The 16,863-nt window shown below is 50.7% G+C and overlaps 1 protein-coding gene across 1 annotated transcript in view; it reads left to right on the top strand.

The window, feature by feature from the left end:
- GRIK4 (glutamate ionotropic receptor kainate type subunit 4) overlaps positions 1 to 16,863 on the top strand; it is a gene marked incomplete at its 5' end in the record, with an annotated part of 314,312 nt that overhangs the window by 283,675 nt on the left and 13,774 nt on the right. Inside the window, 4 exons of the mRNA XM_081241422.1 lie at positions 2,521 to 2,694; positions 6,316 to 6,481; positions 8,062 to 8,287; positions 12,115 to 12,243. Of these exons, the coding sequence (XP_081097548.1) occupies positions 2,521 to 2,694; positions 6,316 to 6,481; positions 8,062 to 8,287; positions 12,115 to 12,243 (695 nt within the window). The remainder of the gene's footprint in view (positions 1 to 2,520; positions 2,695 to 6,315; positions 6,482 to 8,061; positions 8,288 to 12,114; positions 12,244 to 16,863) is intronic.

Here is a 16,863-nt window from a genome sequence, read left to right as displayed (position 1 = left end):
ACGGAAGAAGCCGAGGAGCATCCCAGGAAGAGGCACAGAGAGGGTTGTTTCTCTCTGAGGCTCAGTTGGACCAGCCTGGGCTTCAGGAGAGCCAACTGACTATCCAGAAGCAGAAGAAGCTCTTGTGGCTCAGGGTCATTCACACAGATCCCCGATTCCCACCCAGTGCTCAGCTCACCACCCTGGAGGGGCTTCTAAAGGGCTGACAGTGGCTCTGGTCCAGCGGTCTCCTTTGCCTCAGGGCCACAGAAGTAGGGCCCGATGACTCTGTAGTGAACATTCCACCTCTGTGGTGTGGGGTCTTCCCCAAGAGCATGTCTATTCAGTGCTTGAGGGGAGACTGTGCTCCCTCTGGTTAGAAGATGGAGCCCCAAGGAACTGCGGGGTTTCAAACCCTGGCAACCCCAGCCTGCCCAAGAGGCACTGAATCACTCAGTCTGTGCCTCTTCCAGTGGAGATCAAAGCCAACTTCAGGAAGTCCTCCCTGGCCCATGAGATCCAACCAAACAGGGAAAGGCCTTGCTTACAACCTGGTCATCTTCAAAGGCTGCTGATGCTTGTGCCACTCGGGTGCCACCCCCCCCCCTTGGGCCTGTAGGCATTGCCCCTGTCAAGTATCTGTCATCAGTGTCGACTGGCGAGGCACAAGAGCCGTCTGACACTTGCCCTCTGCACTTGGCCGCACTCCCTGTGGCTGCTCAGAGGAAACTGTCTGCCTGAGTCCTGTCTCCACTGCCCTGCAGTTTGCTCTTGCCCCCTTTGATTGAGCCCCTGTGTGTAGTAAGCCATGGCTCTCAGGTGACCTGGGGGGCCTGCAAATGGTCTTATGGCTTGGTTGCCAGACACACACACACACACACACACACACACACACTCACACATGCACACACTGCTCCCTAGGATCCAGAATTAACAAAAAGTTTAACCAAGAAGAAACTGTACAAAAGGTCTGATCATACATCCTATATATACATATATATATAATATCCTATATATGTACTATCTGAGCATAGGGTAATCTGGCCCAAGGTAGTGGCTTTCAAACAGGGTTCCCCGAGCGTGGAGGCTTCTGGAAGCTTACAGAGACGTGGAGGGGCGGTGTGAAGAGGCTGAGCAGCCAGAGCTCGGGGACCTCAGCCCGTCTTCATTCAGACCAGCTCCACTTTTCTCTTATATATTGTACTTCTGGGTGAGAGTTTAGAGGTGAAAAGATATTTGAAAACCACTGCTCTAAGGCAGCCGTTCCCAAACCAGCTGATACCAGAGTCACACAGGGAGCTTTAAAAAACTTGAATTTCTATGTCTGAGCGTCTCCAAATCTCTAGGGACGAGGCCTGGAAATCTGTATTTTGAAGCTCACTTCCAGTGGCCCGTAGGCTTGGGAATCACCGAGGTGAGGCACCACGGGTACAAGCCAGCCCCGCAGGCCACGAAGAGAAGGAGCACATCTCGGGGCAGGGGCCAGCGATGGCGCATTGGCCTTGTATTCAGGAACAGGCGGCAGCGATGGAAATGTGGGCCAGCCCTGCAGCACGGCACATGCGCCCTAGGCTGAAGGGAAGGCCGGGGATGATGGTAACACCCTGTGAAGAGGCAGACCTGCCCTGCTCAGCACACGCCCAGACGTGTCTCTCACATCAGAGCTGGAAGGCTTTGTGTGGGAGACAGGCTGGGGCGGAAGAGGGAGAGCATGTGTCTGGTGGGCAGGAAGAAAGGGCGTCAGAGGTACCGCTGGGAGAGAGAGGCCAGCGTGAGGCTGCGAGCGACAGCGGGAGGGAGCGCCACCCTTCTCAACTCTGTGTGCCCATCATGCTCAGCTGGGGAGCCCTAAAAATGCTGCTATCCAGGCCTTACCTGGACAAATTAAATCAGAACCTCTGGGTGTGGAATCCAGGTATTGGCATTATTTCAAAAGCTCCCAGGTGAGTCCGAAACACAGACAGGGTTGAGAACCAGGGCCTGAGCCTGAGGGACCGTCTGGGTCAGTGGTTCACAGAGTGTGGTCCCTGGACCAGTGGCTTCCACATCAGCTAGGAACTTGCAGATTCTTAGGCCTCAACCCGACGTACCGAATCAGACGCTTTTGCCACGATCTGTGTTCTCCCAAGCCTTCTTGGTGATTCTGATGTCAGTTAAAGTTTGAGAATTACTACTCTAGGCTGACGGCTTTCAAACCATGGCTCTGTGGGGCTGTAGGGTCTCTCTTTGGTCACTTCAGGGAACTGAAGGAGGTAGAAAGCAATTCCCAGCCGTCTATTCTGTGACTTGATTTATTTTGAAAAAATTAAAATTTTTCTTTGATTAAAGAAAAACAGTTCCAAAACTGCCAACAGAGTCCAGCTTTCTCATTTTTCAGGGGGAAAACCCAAGTCCCATAGAGGGGAGGGGCTTAGCCAAGGCCACAGGCCAGCTACCAAGGTCTCGGGGCGAGGCCAGGCAGGGGAGCGCCCTCACACCCTCAGCACCCCTTCCTTCACGCCCACCCTCCGCAGCACTGGTATGTGTCCCTTTCTCTCACAGGTTGACGCCCTACGAGTGGTACACACCCCACCCGTGTGCCCAGGGCCGGTGCAACCTCCTGGTGAATCAGTACTCCCTCGGCAACAGCCTCTGGTTTCCGGTCGGGGGCTTCATGCAGCAGGGCTCCACCATCGCGCCTCGCGCCTTATCCACCCGCTGCGTCAGTGGCGTCTGGTAAGATCCTGGGTCCTTCGATGAGCCCTGATCCAGCTTCCGGTAGGCAGGAACCTCAGCTCTGCCCTAGGACAGCCTCTGCCAGCTCAGAGGGTTTGGGGGCAGTGGGTGTGTACGCTTTGTGCCATCTTTTCTCCTTCTCTGTTCTCTGCCTTGGAGGTCTAGATGCAGAGGGGAGCCAAGGCAGGAAAGGAGACGGAGTGAGAAAATGCCTTGAAGGCCCACAGCAAAGCAGTTATAACTTCCTGACCTGATAATGACCAGAGGTTGAGAGGCAGGGCCTGTGAACACGTATGCAGATTTATGCAAATGTGAGCATGTAGAAGGAAGTCCCTGCAGGAGAAATCCAAGCCCACGCCCCCTCCAGCCGCTTTCTGGAGCTTTGCCCCTCTGCACCTGGCTCTGGGGGCCTGCCGGACCTGTCCACCTTAGCAGGTGTGGGAAAACGCAAGCTGTTAGTAGCTCGGAGCTGGACAGGACCTCAGGGAGCAAGTTGCCGTCACGGTCCACACGGGCAGTCAGCCAGCCTCTTCCTGGAGCTCCCTTCTCCTCTTGGCAGGGCAAAAAGGAACATGGTGGAATGATTCGATGTGTGGGAAAGTTCTCTGAAAATTTGGAAGTGCTACATAAACGTCTGGACTAATCATTGCTATTAGGCCATTATGGGGGGAAGTGAAATACCGATGTAGTGTTGAAAGGCAAGTTTCCCATCCTCACTTAAAAACCCACTGTCAGGGCTTCCCTGGTGGCGCAGTGGTTGAGAGTCCGCCTGCCAATTCAGGGGACACGGGTTCGTGCCCCAGTCCGGGAAGATCCCACATGCCGCGGAGCGGCTGGGCCTGTGAGCCTTGGCCGCTGAGCCTGCGCGTCCGGAGCCTGTGCTCCGCAACGGGAGAGGCCCGCGTACCGCAAAAAAAAAAAAAAAAAAAAAAAACAAAAAAAAAAACCCACTGTCAGGTTTGGTGTCACAGCTTATAGGACTTACAACCTTCACTTGCTCCTCTCCTTCTCAGCCCGTGTAAGCCAGAGGAAAAGGAAAGGGGCATGGGTGCTGGGGACAGTGCGGGATCTGGACAGTTACCTAGGAGCCACTGGACTGGGGCTGATCGGCAGGTGGAAACACAGCTGGGACTGATACAGTAGGATTTACACCCTTGGGGCAAGGTGCTCACCCCTTATCAGGTTGTGCCCAGGAGTCACTGAGCGGATCCCTGTGGAGAGCTGGGTCTCACGTTCCCTGGCAGAAAGGAGGGTCTTGTCAGGCACAGCCACAGAGCTCCCTCAAAATCCAGGAAATCTGGGCAGAAACCCATAGATGAGAAGTCAGCTGCAGATTCTGATCCCTTTCTACTTGGGCTTTTCCTTCCAGAGGTGCTTGTTCCCATGTGCTGCACGTAGGGCTCCATTGCCTGCTTCCTTCCCCTGTCAGCTTCCACCCCCAGGAATTCCTTCCTCCAGTGAAAGTCTGCCCTGGTGCTGAGGGGAACCACCTGTCCTGCAGGCTGTCGGCTCAGCCCCCAGGTGGCTCGGTTACCCTGCTCCAGAGCATCTGTGGAAGGGAGGCTCGGCCCTTCCCAGCCCGACCCAGAGGTGTTGGTGCGCCCCTCTGCCTCTTGGAGATCTTGGTTATAAAATCAGGGCCTCAGTTAGGTTGGCTCCCTGGGGAGTGGGAGGCCAGAAAACAGGGCCATCGTGGCCTACCGTGGCACCCTCACCCAGAGCAAGCAACGGAAAATGCCACGTTGCTAACAAGAATGCCAGCTTCACAATGATAATGCCCCTTTCACCCAGGAGCAAGTCTCCACTGGCCCCTCTGGAGGGAGAGTGGGCATGATTTGCTTTGTCAGCAAAGGTGACGGGCTTGCAATGAGCTACTTACTCTCTCTGACCCGTCCTTTGTGACCAGTGGCAGAAACAGCCACATGGCTGCCCAGGGCGGAACAGATGCCAGAGTGTAGCCATGGGGCTGGGGGAAGCTCCCCAGCCAGCTCTGAGGTCATGTCCACGCCCAGGGCTCATTAGCCCACGACAGCGTGGCAGAGCAGCTTCCGACTGCACGCCTGCACCTGGGGACCACTCACCACCACCACCCCAGCCTCCTCTGGGGGAAGCTCGTGAGAAACAACTTCCAAGAGCGTGTAAGAGGCCAGGCAGGAGCAAGGAGAGCAGGTTTTGCAGATGGAGGGACTCCTGGCCCTTACAGGTCACAAGTAGGGAAGGTGGACAAATGATTTTCATTGCATCTCTACATGTCTCTGTATCTCACACTCATCTCATCCTTTACAGATTATTAGTCACTAATGACATATTGTCTCACCTGATCTCACAACACTCCAAAGACAGGTGGACCAGACATTATTATCCCCCATTTATTAGGCAAGCAAACGAGCTCAGAGGAAGTGTGTGGCTTTTCCCCAAGGTCTCATAGGTGGAATTGGACAAAGCCAGAACTAAAACCAGATCCCTTACTGGTGATCTGGCGCGTGTGGATGCGCCCATCAAGTTGATGGATGCTCCTGTTCCTTCACGCCTGGGAGGCAGCCTGAAGGAATTCTTGGACACGTAGCAAAGGGGACAATGGGACTTCCTGCTCTTGGAAATCCACCTGGAAGCTGCCGGCTGCTGCAGCCCCTGGCAAACACTGTGCCTTGGTTGGCAATGTCTTCATAATGAGTGAAGCCTCATTAATTCAGACTCCACTGATTCAGAATTTGGCGATTATCCAACCTCAGTTGTGCTTACATATATCTTTGAACCCCTATAAACAAATGGATTAGGAAGCAGATCCATACTGCTGACCAGATGGTAGAAGTCTTGTTTAACCTACTTAAGTGAGCAAACTGGTTTTAATGACTTGAGCATGTATGCTGCCTGAGTTGCGAAACTATTCTAATTTTAAATAAGTCCGATCTGCCCAATAAAACAACCTTCCATTCTGAAATAGCATGACCATTGTAAAAGCATTTTCTAATTCCAACTTCTCAGCAGTCCGAAGGTGCTTTTCACCAGTTCATCTTGAAGTGTTTCTGCTGTTACAATTTGTAGAACTGGTTATAGAATACAAATTTCTCAGTTACTTGGCCACGTGACTTTGCTTCTCTGAGCCTCGGTTTTCTCTTCTGTAAAATCAGGATAAGATTTTCACCTCCCTGAGTTGTAGGGAGTACAGGGGATGGTGGGTGTGGCTCACAGTAGGTGCTCAGTACATGGCGATGCTGCTCTGAATGTCGGCTGCATCATGACGGGGCTGCGGGAGGCATCCCAGCTCTAGCTCCGACCAGAGCCTCCAGGGCTGGCACCCTTAGCTCATTCACTAGCTCATTGCTCACCGTCTCTCAAGCTGTCTCATGTTCATGGACACACTTCTTTTGAGTAGAAACCCAATAATCACCTCCTTTAGGAAATAAGAGAAAGAAAGCCACTGTCTTCTTCTAGGCCACCCTCCCAAGCCGTTCATTTCTGTTGACATCACATGCCCTGCCTCCTTTCTCTTCCCCCACTAAGCCCCTCAGAAGAGGGCCACCTGGTCTCTCCCGTGTCGCAGCAGGACTGGGGATGGGGTTTAAGACTCCTGGGGTGCCCCGGCAATGATGACGTATGTCTTGGTCTTTTCCTACATAGGTGGGCATTCACGCTGATCATCATCTCATCCTACACGGCCAACCTGGCAGCCTTCCTGACCGTGCAGCGCATGGATGTGCCCATTGAGTCGGTGGATGACCTGGCTGACCAGACCGCCATTGAGTATGGCACGATTCACGGAGGCTCCAGCATGACCTTCTTCCAAGTAAACCCATATGGTTGCTCACCAACATCAGGAATCGGGCAGAATAAAGTTGAGATGTTTGTCCACTGGAGATAAAAACATCTTGCCTCATCCCATCATCCCTTTTTTTTTTTTTTCGGTACGCGGGCCTCTCACTGTTGTGGCCTCTCCCGTTGCGGAGCACAGGCTCCGGATGCGTAGGCTCAGCGGCCATGGCCCACGGGCTCAGCCGCTCCGCGGCATGTGGGATCTTCCCAGACCGGGGCACGAACCCGCGTCCCCTGCATCGGCAGGCGGACTCTCAACCACTGCGCCACCAGGGAAGCCCCCATCATCCCTTTTGAACACCTAGTTTGGAGCTAGGTGTTCTCATGGGGCTCATTTTTCCCCTGCTCCCCAAAATACCCATGGAACCAGGTCCCCAAAGCACTTGGGTTAATACCAGCCTTGTCCCAAAGTGTTATACATGAATGATTAGCGCTACTTGAGATGATTTTGCGGTAGAACTATTTTTTAATTGCAGTGGTTTCATATTTATTGTAATGAGTATTAGAAAAAAATATGCAGTGACTCTAATCTGTACTTTTCTTTATATTTCTGCATAAGATGAGGCTAACGTACGCATTTAAATTTTTTAAGAAGGCTACATTTTATAAGTAGTGCTTAGACCAAGCAAGATTGGAGTAATACACAAATGACTAACGTGTAAGGAACTTTAGATTAAGCCGAGCTGGTTTCATTGATCCCAGACTAGATAGGTCTCAGATCAGGACCCTTTTGGCTTCTCCGAGGTTCCCTTGCAAGGCTCAGGAGCCGACCCTGCCACAGTGGTGTGTCCACTGGCAGATTACCAAGGCTGGCAGAGCCGGGCCAGACATAGGAGTAGTGTGCATTTGCTTCAGGCTCTCTAGGGAAGCAGATTCCCCTGGAGTCAGTGAGTGTCTAACCAACCTGTGACCCAAGAAGTTCATTATCACACTAAACAAGTCCAAGGCCTTCAGTTTTCTGTTTCCCATACAAGTCTCAGGGGTACTGGCACAGGGACCAGTGAAGGCATCATGCAAACACAGGGTTTGGCTAGACCTCCAGAACTCTCTCAGTCTTGTTATTATTTGTAAACTAGAAGCCAACACTGGATATGTGATTGACGGATTCGTTTAGGGTTGATAGAGAAGAGCTGGCACTGCTCCTTCGGATGATGTCTCTTAAAAGTCCAGAATGAACCTGAGTTTGCTGCCTCTGCGCTAAAGGACAGCAGAGGACAGCCAGAATTTCCATTCTCACTTTGGTCAGAACATGGAGGTTGGCAATGGAAGATGGGTGGATGAAGCAGAACCAAGGATCGAAGCAGTAGGCAGAGTTTACACACCTTCAGACCCTGTTCCTTCTTTGTCTTTGTAAAAGGTATCAAAGGCACAACCCTCTCCTCCTGCCATTAAGCAGTGGCAGTTGTGAGATGAAAGGGAACAGGTTCTTGAATATAAGGAGGGGACCGAGTAGCAGAAGGGCCAGAATTTTAGGGACCACGTGGATGCCCTCCCTTTCCAGGCCACCATCTCCTTTCTCTTTCCTCAACCTGCTTCCTTGCGTTCTCTTCCCAGAATTCCCGCTACCAGACCTACCAGCGCATGTGGAATTACATGTACTCCAAGCAGCCGAGTGTGTTTGTGAAGAGCACGGAGGAGGGGATCGCCAGGGTGTTGAATTCCAACTACGCCTTCCTTCTGGAATCCACCATGAATGAGTACTATCGGCAGCGAAACTGCAACCTCACTCAGATTGGGGGCCTGCTGGACACCAAGGGCTATGGGATTGGCATGCCAGTCGGTATGCAGGAGAGGAACAGCCTCTTCGGGTAGCTCCACCCAGGCAGGCTCAGGGTAGCTCAAACTGTCGAATGCAGCCTTGAAGTCAACAGCCCCTGTTTCTAGAACCAGGTTCACAGTGGCTTGAGATGGGCATTCTTAAGGCTTTTTTAAAAAGCAAATCCACATCCTTTCAAGTCATCAGGGATTAGTACCCAGTCCTTAATGATGGAAGGGCTACTTGATTACTTATTAATAGATTAATTATTAAAGGGCACATGGATGCCCTTGGCGTATTCTTTTTTTTTGCCACACCGCACAGCTAGCTTGTGAGATCTGAGTTCCCCAACCGGGGACTGAACCCAGGCCCTGGCAGTGAAAGCATCGAGTCCTGCCCTTTGGCCATTTCTCTGATGTCTGACATCTCTACTAGCAGTGGAAAGGAGATGGAAGAGATGGTAGGACTCTACCATCTAGTGAATTAATTTTGCTATTAGTGTCCCTGGTGACAGGTTTACTCCGAAAGGGGACTGATGTGATCGGAGGAGATGGCTTTCACGTCATCTGTGCATCTCACTGGTCCATCTGCTCTGGGTCAGAGCAGGTAGCTGAGAGTGGGCAGGAAAGCTCTGGTATTCACCTTGCTGACTGCGCCGTCGGTTTGTTGTAGGAGGGTAGAGATGCTTGGCTTCCAGAAAGGTATCCCAGCTGTGCCTTGCAAAGCATATCCCTGCTTTAGGCCTTCCCCTGCTGAGGGTTCCTCTATCAGAAGGTGAGGGGGAGCACGTTTGTGACTTTGTGACTGTGGAGGAGGTCTGGAAATGTCCCCCAGTGTTTCAGACATGTACCCTTCCCCCACACACCATGGAGAGCCACACTGGCTCATACAAGGTATGAGTTGATTTACAATGTAGTTGATTTACAATGTTGTGTTATTTCAGGTGTAAGTTAGTTTCAGGAAAGTGTTTCAGATATATATCTATTCTTTTTCAGATTCTTTTCCCTCACAGGTTATTACAAAATATTGAGTATAGTCCCCTGTGCTATACAGTAGGTCCTTGTTGGTTACCTATTGTATATATAGTAGTGTCACACCCCTTCTCTTGATCGGTACCTAACTTGGAGCTCTATAAATTATACCTGTGTCATGTGAAGGGCATGGGATGGAGTCAGGCAGATCTGGGAATGCACCCTGCTTTCTGGCTGTGGGACCTTGGATAGGTTATTTAACCTCTCAGAGTCTCAATTATCGCATTTGTAAAATCAGGTTTCTAATATGTACCTCAGAAGGTTGTTACAAAGGTTAAACTGAATAATCTGGTCTCACCACAGTGTTTAATCACACTTAGCCTATTAGGGGGAACATTAGTGCCCTCCCCACATTTTCCAGTGTTCCCTCTGTTATTTGATAAAAGCAGATGACTTCTTCAAGACTGATCAGAAACCAAGCCAATGAATATAGGCAATAATATGGTTCACGCTTAAACTCTGTAATTTCTGACCCTAGTAGTTCTGTAAACTGGAAGCCTCACTCAGGGCACCTGCATACCCTCCACTTAGCATCATATTTCATTGATTTCATTAATAATACAGATTATGGGCCCCTTTGAGAAATTTACTGGTTGACATTGTGTTTCAAGATGGTGGAGGGAACCACAAAATGAACTAAGGTGCACCTTGATAATACTCTAGCAATTTAGTAAATTTAACTGAACTGTCAAGTGCTTCAAAAGTTTTCATGGCACAAACCTATAGAGTTGACATAAAGCAGACTGACTCTAGAATTCTCATCAGTAACCAAGGAAAAGGGGAGGGAAATGCATTGGTTCTGTGTCTGAGGTGATGCTGTTTCCATATGTGTTATCTTAGTCTTATCCCACCTGCAGGGGAGATGTGGTTCTTCCCATTCTAGAGGAGAGAACTGAGATTCAGAGCTGATAAGTTACTTGTCCAAGGTCACAGAATAAGTGGAGAGAAAAGCTGAGCTTGAGCCTAGGGGGCCTATCTCCAAATCCAGCATTTCACCTCTCAGACCGTGTTGCCAAACGGGTCCACCAGCTCGACAGGACAGGATAGATGGGGAAGGTGAGCTATGGGTTAGCCCAGGTTCTTAGATCAGGCTGGGAGGAGCATTGCATAGTCCATTGATGGGACAGAATTTAGGTCCAGGAAAGACAAGCATGTGTGTCCTTCTGAAGTGGAAAGTAAGGGTGTAACTATGGAATAAGCAGTGTGGTTAGACCCAGGAAGATGAAGAGAAACAGAGCAAGGAATGAGATGGAAAATTACTCGGGTAGTTTAGGAGCTAAGTAGGCAAACATGGAGTAAGCAGAATAATCCTTTCGTGGGGCCCTTGGTGTGCTATTGAGATTAGGTTGAAGATGCCTTGAAAACTGCTTGAAATGCCTTGTTGGCTGGATACCTGTCTCTAAACCTGGAAAATTCATTAGTCTCACCACCTAACACCATCTGTTAGTTCCAGTAGCCATTCACTTCAAATGTGTGTTAAGTACCTGCTATATAATATATGAGGTGCTGTTGACATTCACCCTGATCACTTTCAGTGCTGCAGGCTTGGGGTTTGAATGCCCAAGGGTAGTTGTATCTGTAGCAGGGAAGGTTCTGTCTATGGAGTCATGGGCTGTTAGAGGGCTAAGAGATCTGGGAGCTGATCTAGTTCCTTACCTGTCCAAGTGCAGCCCATGGCCCAGCGGCAGGGCACTGCCTTGGAACTTGTGAGAAATGCAAAATCTCAGCCCCCACCCCCAGACCCATTGAATTAGAGTCTGCAGGTCAAAAGATCCCCAGGGGATTCCTTCGTGCATGAAAGTTTGAGAGCAGGAATCTATTTGTTCCAGCTTTTGCCTGTATCCTGCATCAAAGCCCTTTTCCCTGGGGCGTCTGTCCACATCAGGCCTTTACAGAGCTTGGACAAGAAAACTGGGCAGCTTAGTTCATTTCCAGCCTCCTGGCAGCTTTTTCTTAATGATTTTTCTTAATAATTTCAGGCCTCAGCCTGTGCTGGGGCATCGAGCTTTCCACGGTTTCATTTAAGCCTGTTTTTGTGATTAAACCTACATTCCAGAACCAAAACTCTTTGACCATACTCCATACGAAAAATTTTAAAAGAATTGCACTCAACAGAGCCTTCTGTCTGAGGAGGGAGGGAAGAGAAATGTAAATAGAGTAGTGGACGGGGCCAGGGGTTCTGGGGCACCCAGCAGGCAGCTGTGCGGGAAAGGGGGTGCCCCAGACCGATTCTCCACACAGATGGAGGAGAGGAAGCTTCCACCTCGCTCTGGGTGGCCCTTTTCTCATTGGTGGCCGCTCCCGGTAAACAATTGTCAGGTGTAATATAGTGAGAGTTACAAAGGGCAGAGAAACTAATTTCAATAAAGTAGAAAATAGGCAACTGAATGGGAGGATTGTGTCGCAGAAGATTTCCCTCCTTGGCCTCCCAGGGGCAGGCGGACGGGGAGCTTTGCAACCAGCTTCCCGCGTGCTGATGGGGAGGTGGGCTCACCCAGGTAGAAAGTGTTGGCACCTGGGTGGGGAGGTGGGCGGCACAGCTGCCTGGAAGGCTGTCACTTGACCCATGCTGGGGTCTTGGCCGTGGGCTGGGCGTGCCAGTCAGCGTGGAGAGAAGGAAAGTAGAAACGCCTGGTGCCCTGCATGGCGCGGAGAGTCCTCAGCCTGAGCAAGTAGAGAGCCGTGCTCCTGCGGGGACCCCTGTCCCTCCCCTCCTATGTTACGTGGGCAGGGTGGCAGGGAGGTTTTCCGGGGAGGGAGCAGAGAGATGCAGACGGGGGTGCTCATGTCCTGTGTTCTGGGCTCTCCTGTGACCCACAGGCTCCGTCTTCCGGGACGAGTTTGATCTGGCCATTCTCCAGTTGCAGGAGAACAACCGTCTGGAAATTCTGAAGCGCAAGTGGTGGGAAGGGGGCAAGTGCCCCAAGGAGGAAGATCACAGAGCCAAAGGTAAGGGTGGCCAGGGCCTCCCCTCCTGCCTGGAGGACCAGAGCTGCTCGTCTGTGGCGTCCAAATTCCAAGTAATGCCAGGTTGAGAACAAGCCTTCGAAGGAGCCAAAGGCCGGGCTGGGACTGGCTGGGCTCATCCCTGTCCCAGGGTCTTGGGCTTACTGTACGTTATCCACTCCCGCCCGCTCCCGAGTCCTAGAGATGCCACCCCTGCCATGCTTCCTGAGTCCAGCCACTTCTGCGCCAGCACCACCTCTTCCGCCATGGCCCAGGCCACCAGCATCTCACAGTCATACGATTACAGCAGCCTGGCCTCCTTTTCCCATGCTTGCGCCTCTGCACTGTTCTCTCCACCAGAAACCAGGGTGATTCTTTTTAAGATGCATGTAAGTTTGCAGCCTTGGCCTGCGCAAACCTTCCAATGGCTTCCCATCTCACTCAGAATAAAATCCGAGCTTTCTGTGGCCTCCCGACCCTTCCTGATCTGTTTCCCCCTTTTCTTCCTGTTCCCCAAGCCTCCCAGCCTCCTCCCACCTCGGGGTCTGCACACTGTTCCCTCAGAAGGTCCCTCAGAGAGGCCTTCCCTCCCCACGCCACACATCTCTCCCCTTCCCTTGGGCTCTGCTTTTCAGAGCTTATCACTACCTGATAGTATAGTGTCTATTCATTTGTTTACTTTCTGCCTCTTCGACTAGAACGTAAGTTCCATGAGGGCAGGGTTTGTCTTCCTTACAGGGCTGTCCACAGGGCCTGGCACATGGATATTTTATTGAATGAATGATAAATACGGCTGGATAGAAAGCAGTCACAGACTGACATGTAGTTGAAGAGTGTCGAGGGTCCCTGAACACCCAGCATTTTCTGTAGGGGGAACTTATATCCTGGCTTGCCCAGGATAGTCTCGGGTTACATCTGTTGTAGATCCATGAATGCCTGTTAGTTATTTTTAGAACGCCCTTTCATTTTCAAAGTGTCCTGGCTTGGGCAATAAATCATATGGTCACCCCAGTAATCTACTGCAACCTTGCTAAAATATGCAACAAATTTACCTATACACACTCGCCCCTGGGGAGGCAGCTGGGGAGTAAAATGAATGCTGCTATGTGCTTCCCTCTGCTCAGCGTGAGTGATTATCCAGGATGAGACACTAAGGGAATGACTTTGTGTTTCTAAGGGTCTCCGTGTGCCCCTTGATCCTCTGAGGAGAGGGCTCAGGAATGTGGACCTACAGGGACAAGCCCTTTGTCATTTGGAGGAAATGCTACCCGTTCCTTTGCAGGAACGGTGGGAGGGCACACCATTCTTGGCTCTCCACTCCCCAAAGGTCAAAGGTGGAGGAGACTGACTCTGTTTGTTCAGAGAAAAAAAGAAATGGGGGAGGTACAGAGAAAAGTATCAGGAAACTTCCGTGGATTTGAAAGAATGCACTAGATGTTGAAGATGCCCAGGACCAGTATAGGAAAGGAAGCGGGGAGCGGGACATTGCAGGGAAGAAGCACTTGAGGGAGGATGCGGAGGCAGAAATCGGTGCAGAGGGCAGGGCTGTGAATGGGGACCGCGGGTGGTGTGGGTGTGAGAACAAAGATTCCCGTGGGGAGATCTGGGCTGCCTAGACGGTTGGTACCCGGAAGGTGTGGGTAGCAGGATGTGCCTCCACCGCCCCCTCCCCAGAAAAAGACTCATGGATAGAAAGCAGTCTAAATCTGACTGGGCCCAGAATAGTCAAAGTAAAGTGAGATTATTGGTAAGTTAATATATGTCCGTGTTTTTCTGTGGGAGCAATGAACTTCGGAGTGGCGGGAAGGAGCGCCGTCTTACCAAGAAGATGGAGGGAAACAGTAGTGGCTTTTGATCTGGAGTAATTTAAAATGTAGGGTTGGCCGAAAAGTTCGTTTGGGTTGTTCCATAACATCTTACGGAAAAACCTGAACGAACATTTTGGCCAACCCAAAAGAAATGGAGAGGTGGACCTGGGACCCAGAGTGAAACAGGAGAAATGTTCAGGTTTCTGTTGCCCTAGAAGCCCCCGGTCGCCCTCCGGCTGCCCCTCCCCACAGTGGGTCGGGTGCCTTCTGTGATTTTGGATGGAGCCCTCAACACACTACGTTACAACTCTTGGTTTCCTCTGCCCAGGTGATGGCACCTTAGATGTGGACCCGTCTCACCTGCTTCTGTGTCCCTGGCCTCCCCTACAGAGCCTGGCACATAGCAGGGACTCAGTAAAAGTCTGTGGGATGTGTGATTAAAGCCACTGACTGGTAGCTGTCAAAAGCCACCAATTACTGTCCTCTTGGGCCACGCTAAGGTGGCAAATGAAACTGTGCTATGATGCTTTCCCGAGTAGCCTTCACGCTCAGAGCTTTCTACTCCTTCCAGTTTTTCCTGCCTCTGAACAGCTGACTGAACATATGCAGGGATGCAGGGACGCTGTAGACGCAGGAGGCTGGAGCAAAATGGGGGCTGGGCAAGAGCAAGGGCTCAGCGGGGTGCAGGGAACCCACAGGCTCCCCACCGGCCCCCGGCTGCCAGCTCTGGCTGCTCCAGGTCTCCGGCCTCTTTTCCTTACCACTAGTCGTGGGTTTCCTGGCTTTCCTTTCTTTTGTAAACCTGACCCTATTTGATCTCTTTGAGCCTGTTTCCCCTCGAGACTCACTACTGAGTTGATCCCAACTCTCCAGTTTCCCCTTTCATCCTTGACTCCTAAGCCCAGCCACAGGCCCTTCCCCTTTGTGCCCTTATTTCTTTGTGTTTATTTTCACTGCTAATCTATAGAGAAACAGTTGGAGGGCAGCAGATTGACAAGGACAGGGATGACGACACAGCAGCTGGGACTTTACAGTTTTCACTCAGGGACCTCAATTTAGATTGTCTCTCTCTCCCATTAGAGATTTCACCCGAAGTCCAATGGGCTCCCCCGCACCCCACTCTAAGAATGGGGCTCAAATATTTCCCTCCTGCACACCTATTTGTTCTGCTGACAGCCGCTAGGTTGGTTCTCTCCCCTGAGGCAGTGTAGACAGGGTTCAAGGTCACAGGCACTGGGTCAAATGGACTCCACTCCATAAATGGCCTTGTTATATACACTGTGAAGCATCTTTAAGCCTCTGTTTCCTCCTCTGGAGAATAGAACTAGAAATAATAACGCCACCTCCCGGGGCTATTGTGAAGACTGAATGAGATAAACCATGTTAAACACTCAGCAAAGCACTGGCGCAAAGGAAATGAGAACTGATTTTATTCTAAAATCTAGGCCTAAAGAAGAAATTGAGGTCTGAATAGTGTCCACAGCCACAAGTACACCCATCCACTCCATGTTCCTCAAGGCTACATAGCTTTTCTAAGATGAACACTTAGGGCATTAGTTTGTCTGTTGATAGTTGTCCCCCATGGACTATGAAAATCTCAAGTGCAGGGTCTGTGTCTGATTTATTTTTCTATCCCAGTGACCAGCATATCATCCAATATTTCATCCGTATTTGATGAAAGGATGAACAAGTAATGAATGAATGGGCAATCATCTCAAGGACGTCCAGACTGGTCCTACTTCTTAAGTCTTTTTTCCCCCAAACAGGAGCCCTGACACCCCAGTGTTAGATGGAAAGTGTTCACAGAGCCCTCCCTGCATCCAATGAACAGTGTAGACCACTGTGTATCAGGCACTGTGCTGGGCTCTGAGAGTATGAAAAACAATGAGACATGGCCCTGCCCTCAAGAGGTTTAGAGTTAAAGAGAGGCACAGATTATCACTATAATGGTTGCACTGTAGGAATGCTTTCATGGAGCTGGACAGAAAGTGTTCTGAAGCCCAGAGAAGAAAGTGATTAATTCTGCACAACAGGGAAGGTTTACAGAGACATTGGGCCTGGACCATGATGCCTTCATTAGGAGTCACAGCTTTAGGAGGTTGTGGAGCAGAGTTGTCACACTCAGACATTGGTTTGGATAAGTAGGATGAGGTTGGAGTGAAGAGGGCATTGAAAACCAGGTCAAGGCATGTGGACAGCAAACCAGTATGTCCCAAACTTTCCCAGGGAAAGAATTAATAGCAGAGGACACTGAGTATGCATGTTTGGGGATCTGGGGACAGAGTCTAAAGCAACCCAGCATGTTTGGAATTTCCTCTTCTGTTTTGTCCTATAAACACATGTGAATTTTGCGTCTGACAACGTAATAGGGGCATGTTTATGTAATAGAAAAATGCTTTTCACTCCTAGACTCTAAGTAAAATCAGTGTCCCAGGAAGATGCCCTGTAAACACCCCAGAGCTTTGCATATGCCTTGGCACACTAACAGCACGGTGGACCGGGTTGGAGACATTGGTGGAAGACCTCGAAGGTTCTGGAGTGAGATGTGGCCTCAGGAAAGCAGGTGCTGTGGGTGGAATTCTGAGCTGTCAGTGGCATTCATGGTCCCAGGGCACAGTCATTGCCTCGGGAGGAACGGAGTCCAGTTATTGGCTTTAAGTTCTAAAAGAAGTTCCAACTCAGCAGATACAATGTTCTTAGAAGTCATGGTTTTTGATTTGCTAAAAAAGTATCACTATTTTGGAGTACAGAAGGCCAGTACCTGAAGGAAGCTTTGCATAAAGCTAACACTAGAAGTTCAAAGAGCCAGGCCACC

The sequence above is a fragment of the Mesoplodon bidens genome (assembly GCF_964165515.1).
Source record: "Mesoplodon bidens genome assembly, chromosome: 7".
NCBI classification, from domain to species: Eukaryota; Metazoa; Chordata; class Mammalia; order Artiodactyla; family Ziphiidae; genus Mesoplodon; species Mesoplodon bidens.
The sequence above is the reverse complement of the archived record's forward strand: the minus strand, read 5'-3'. Positions and strand labels throughout refer to the sequence as shown.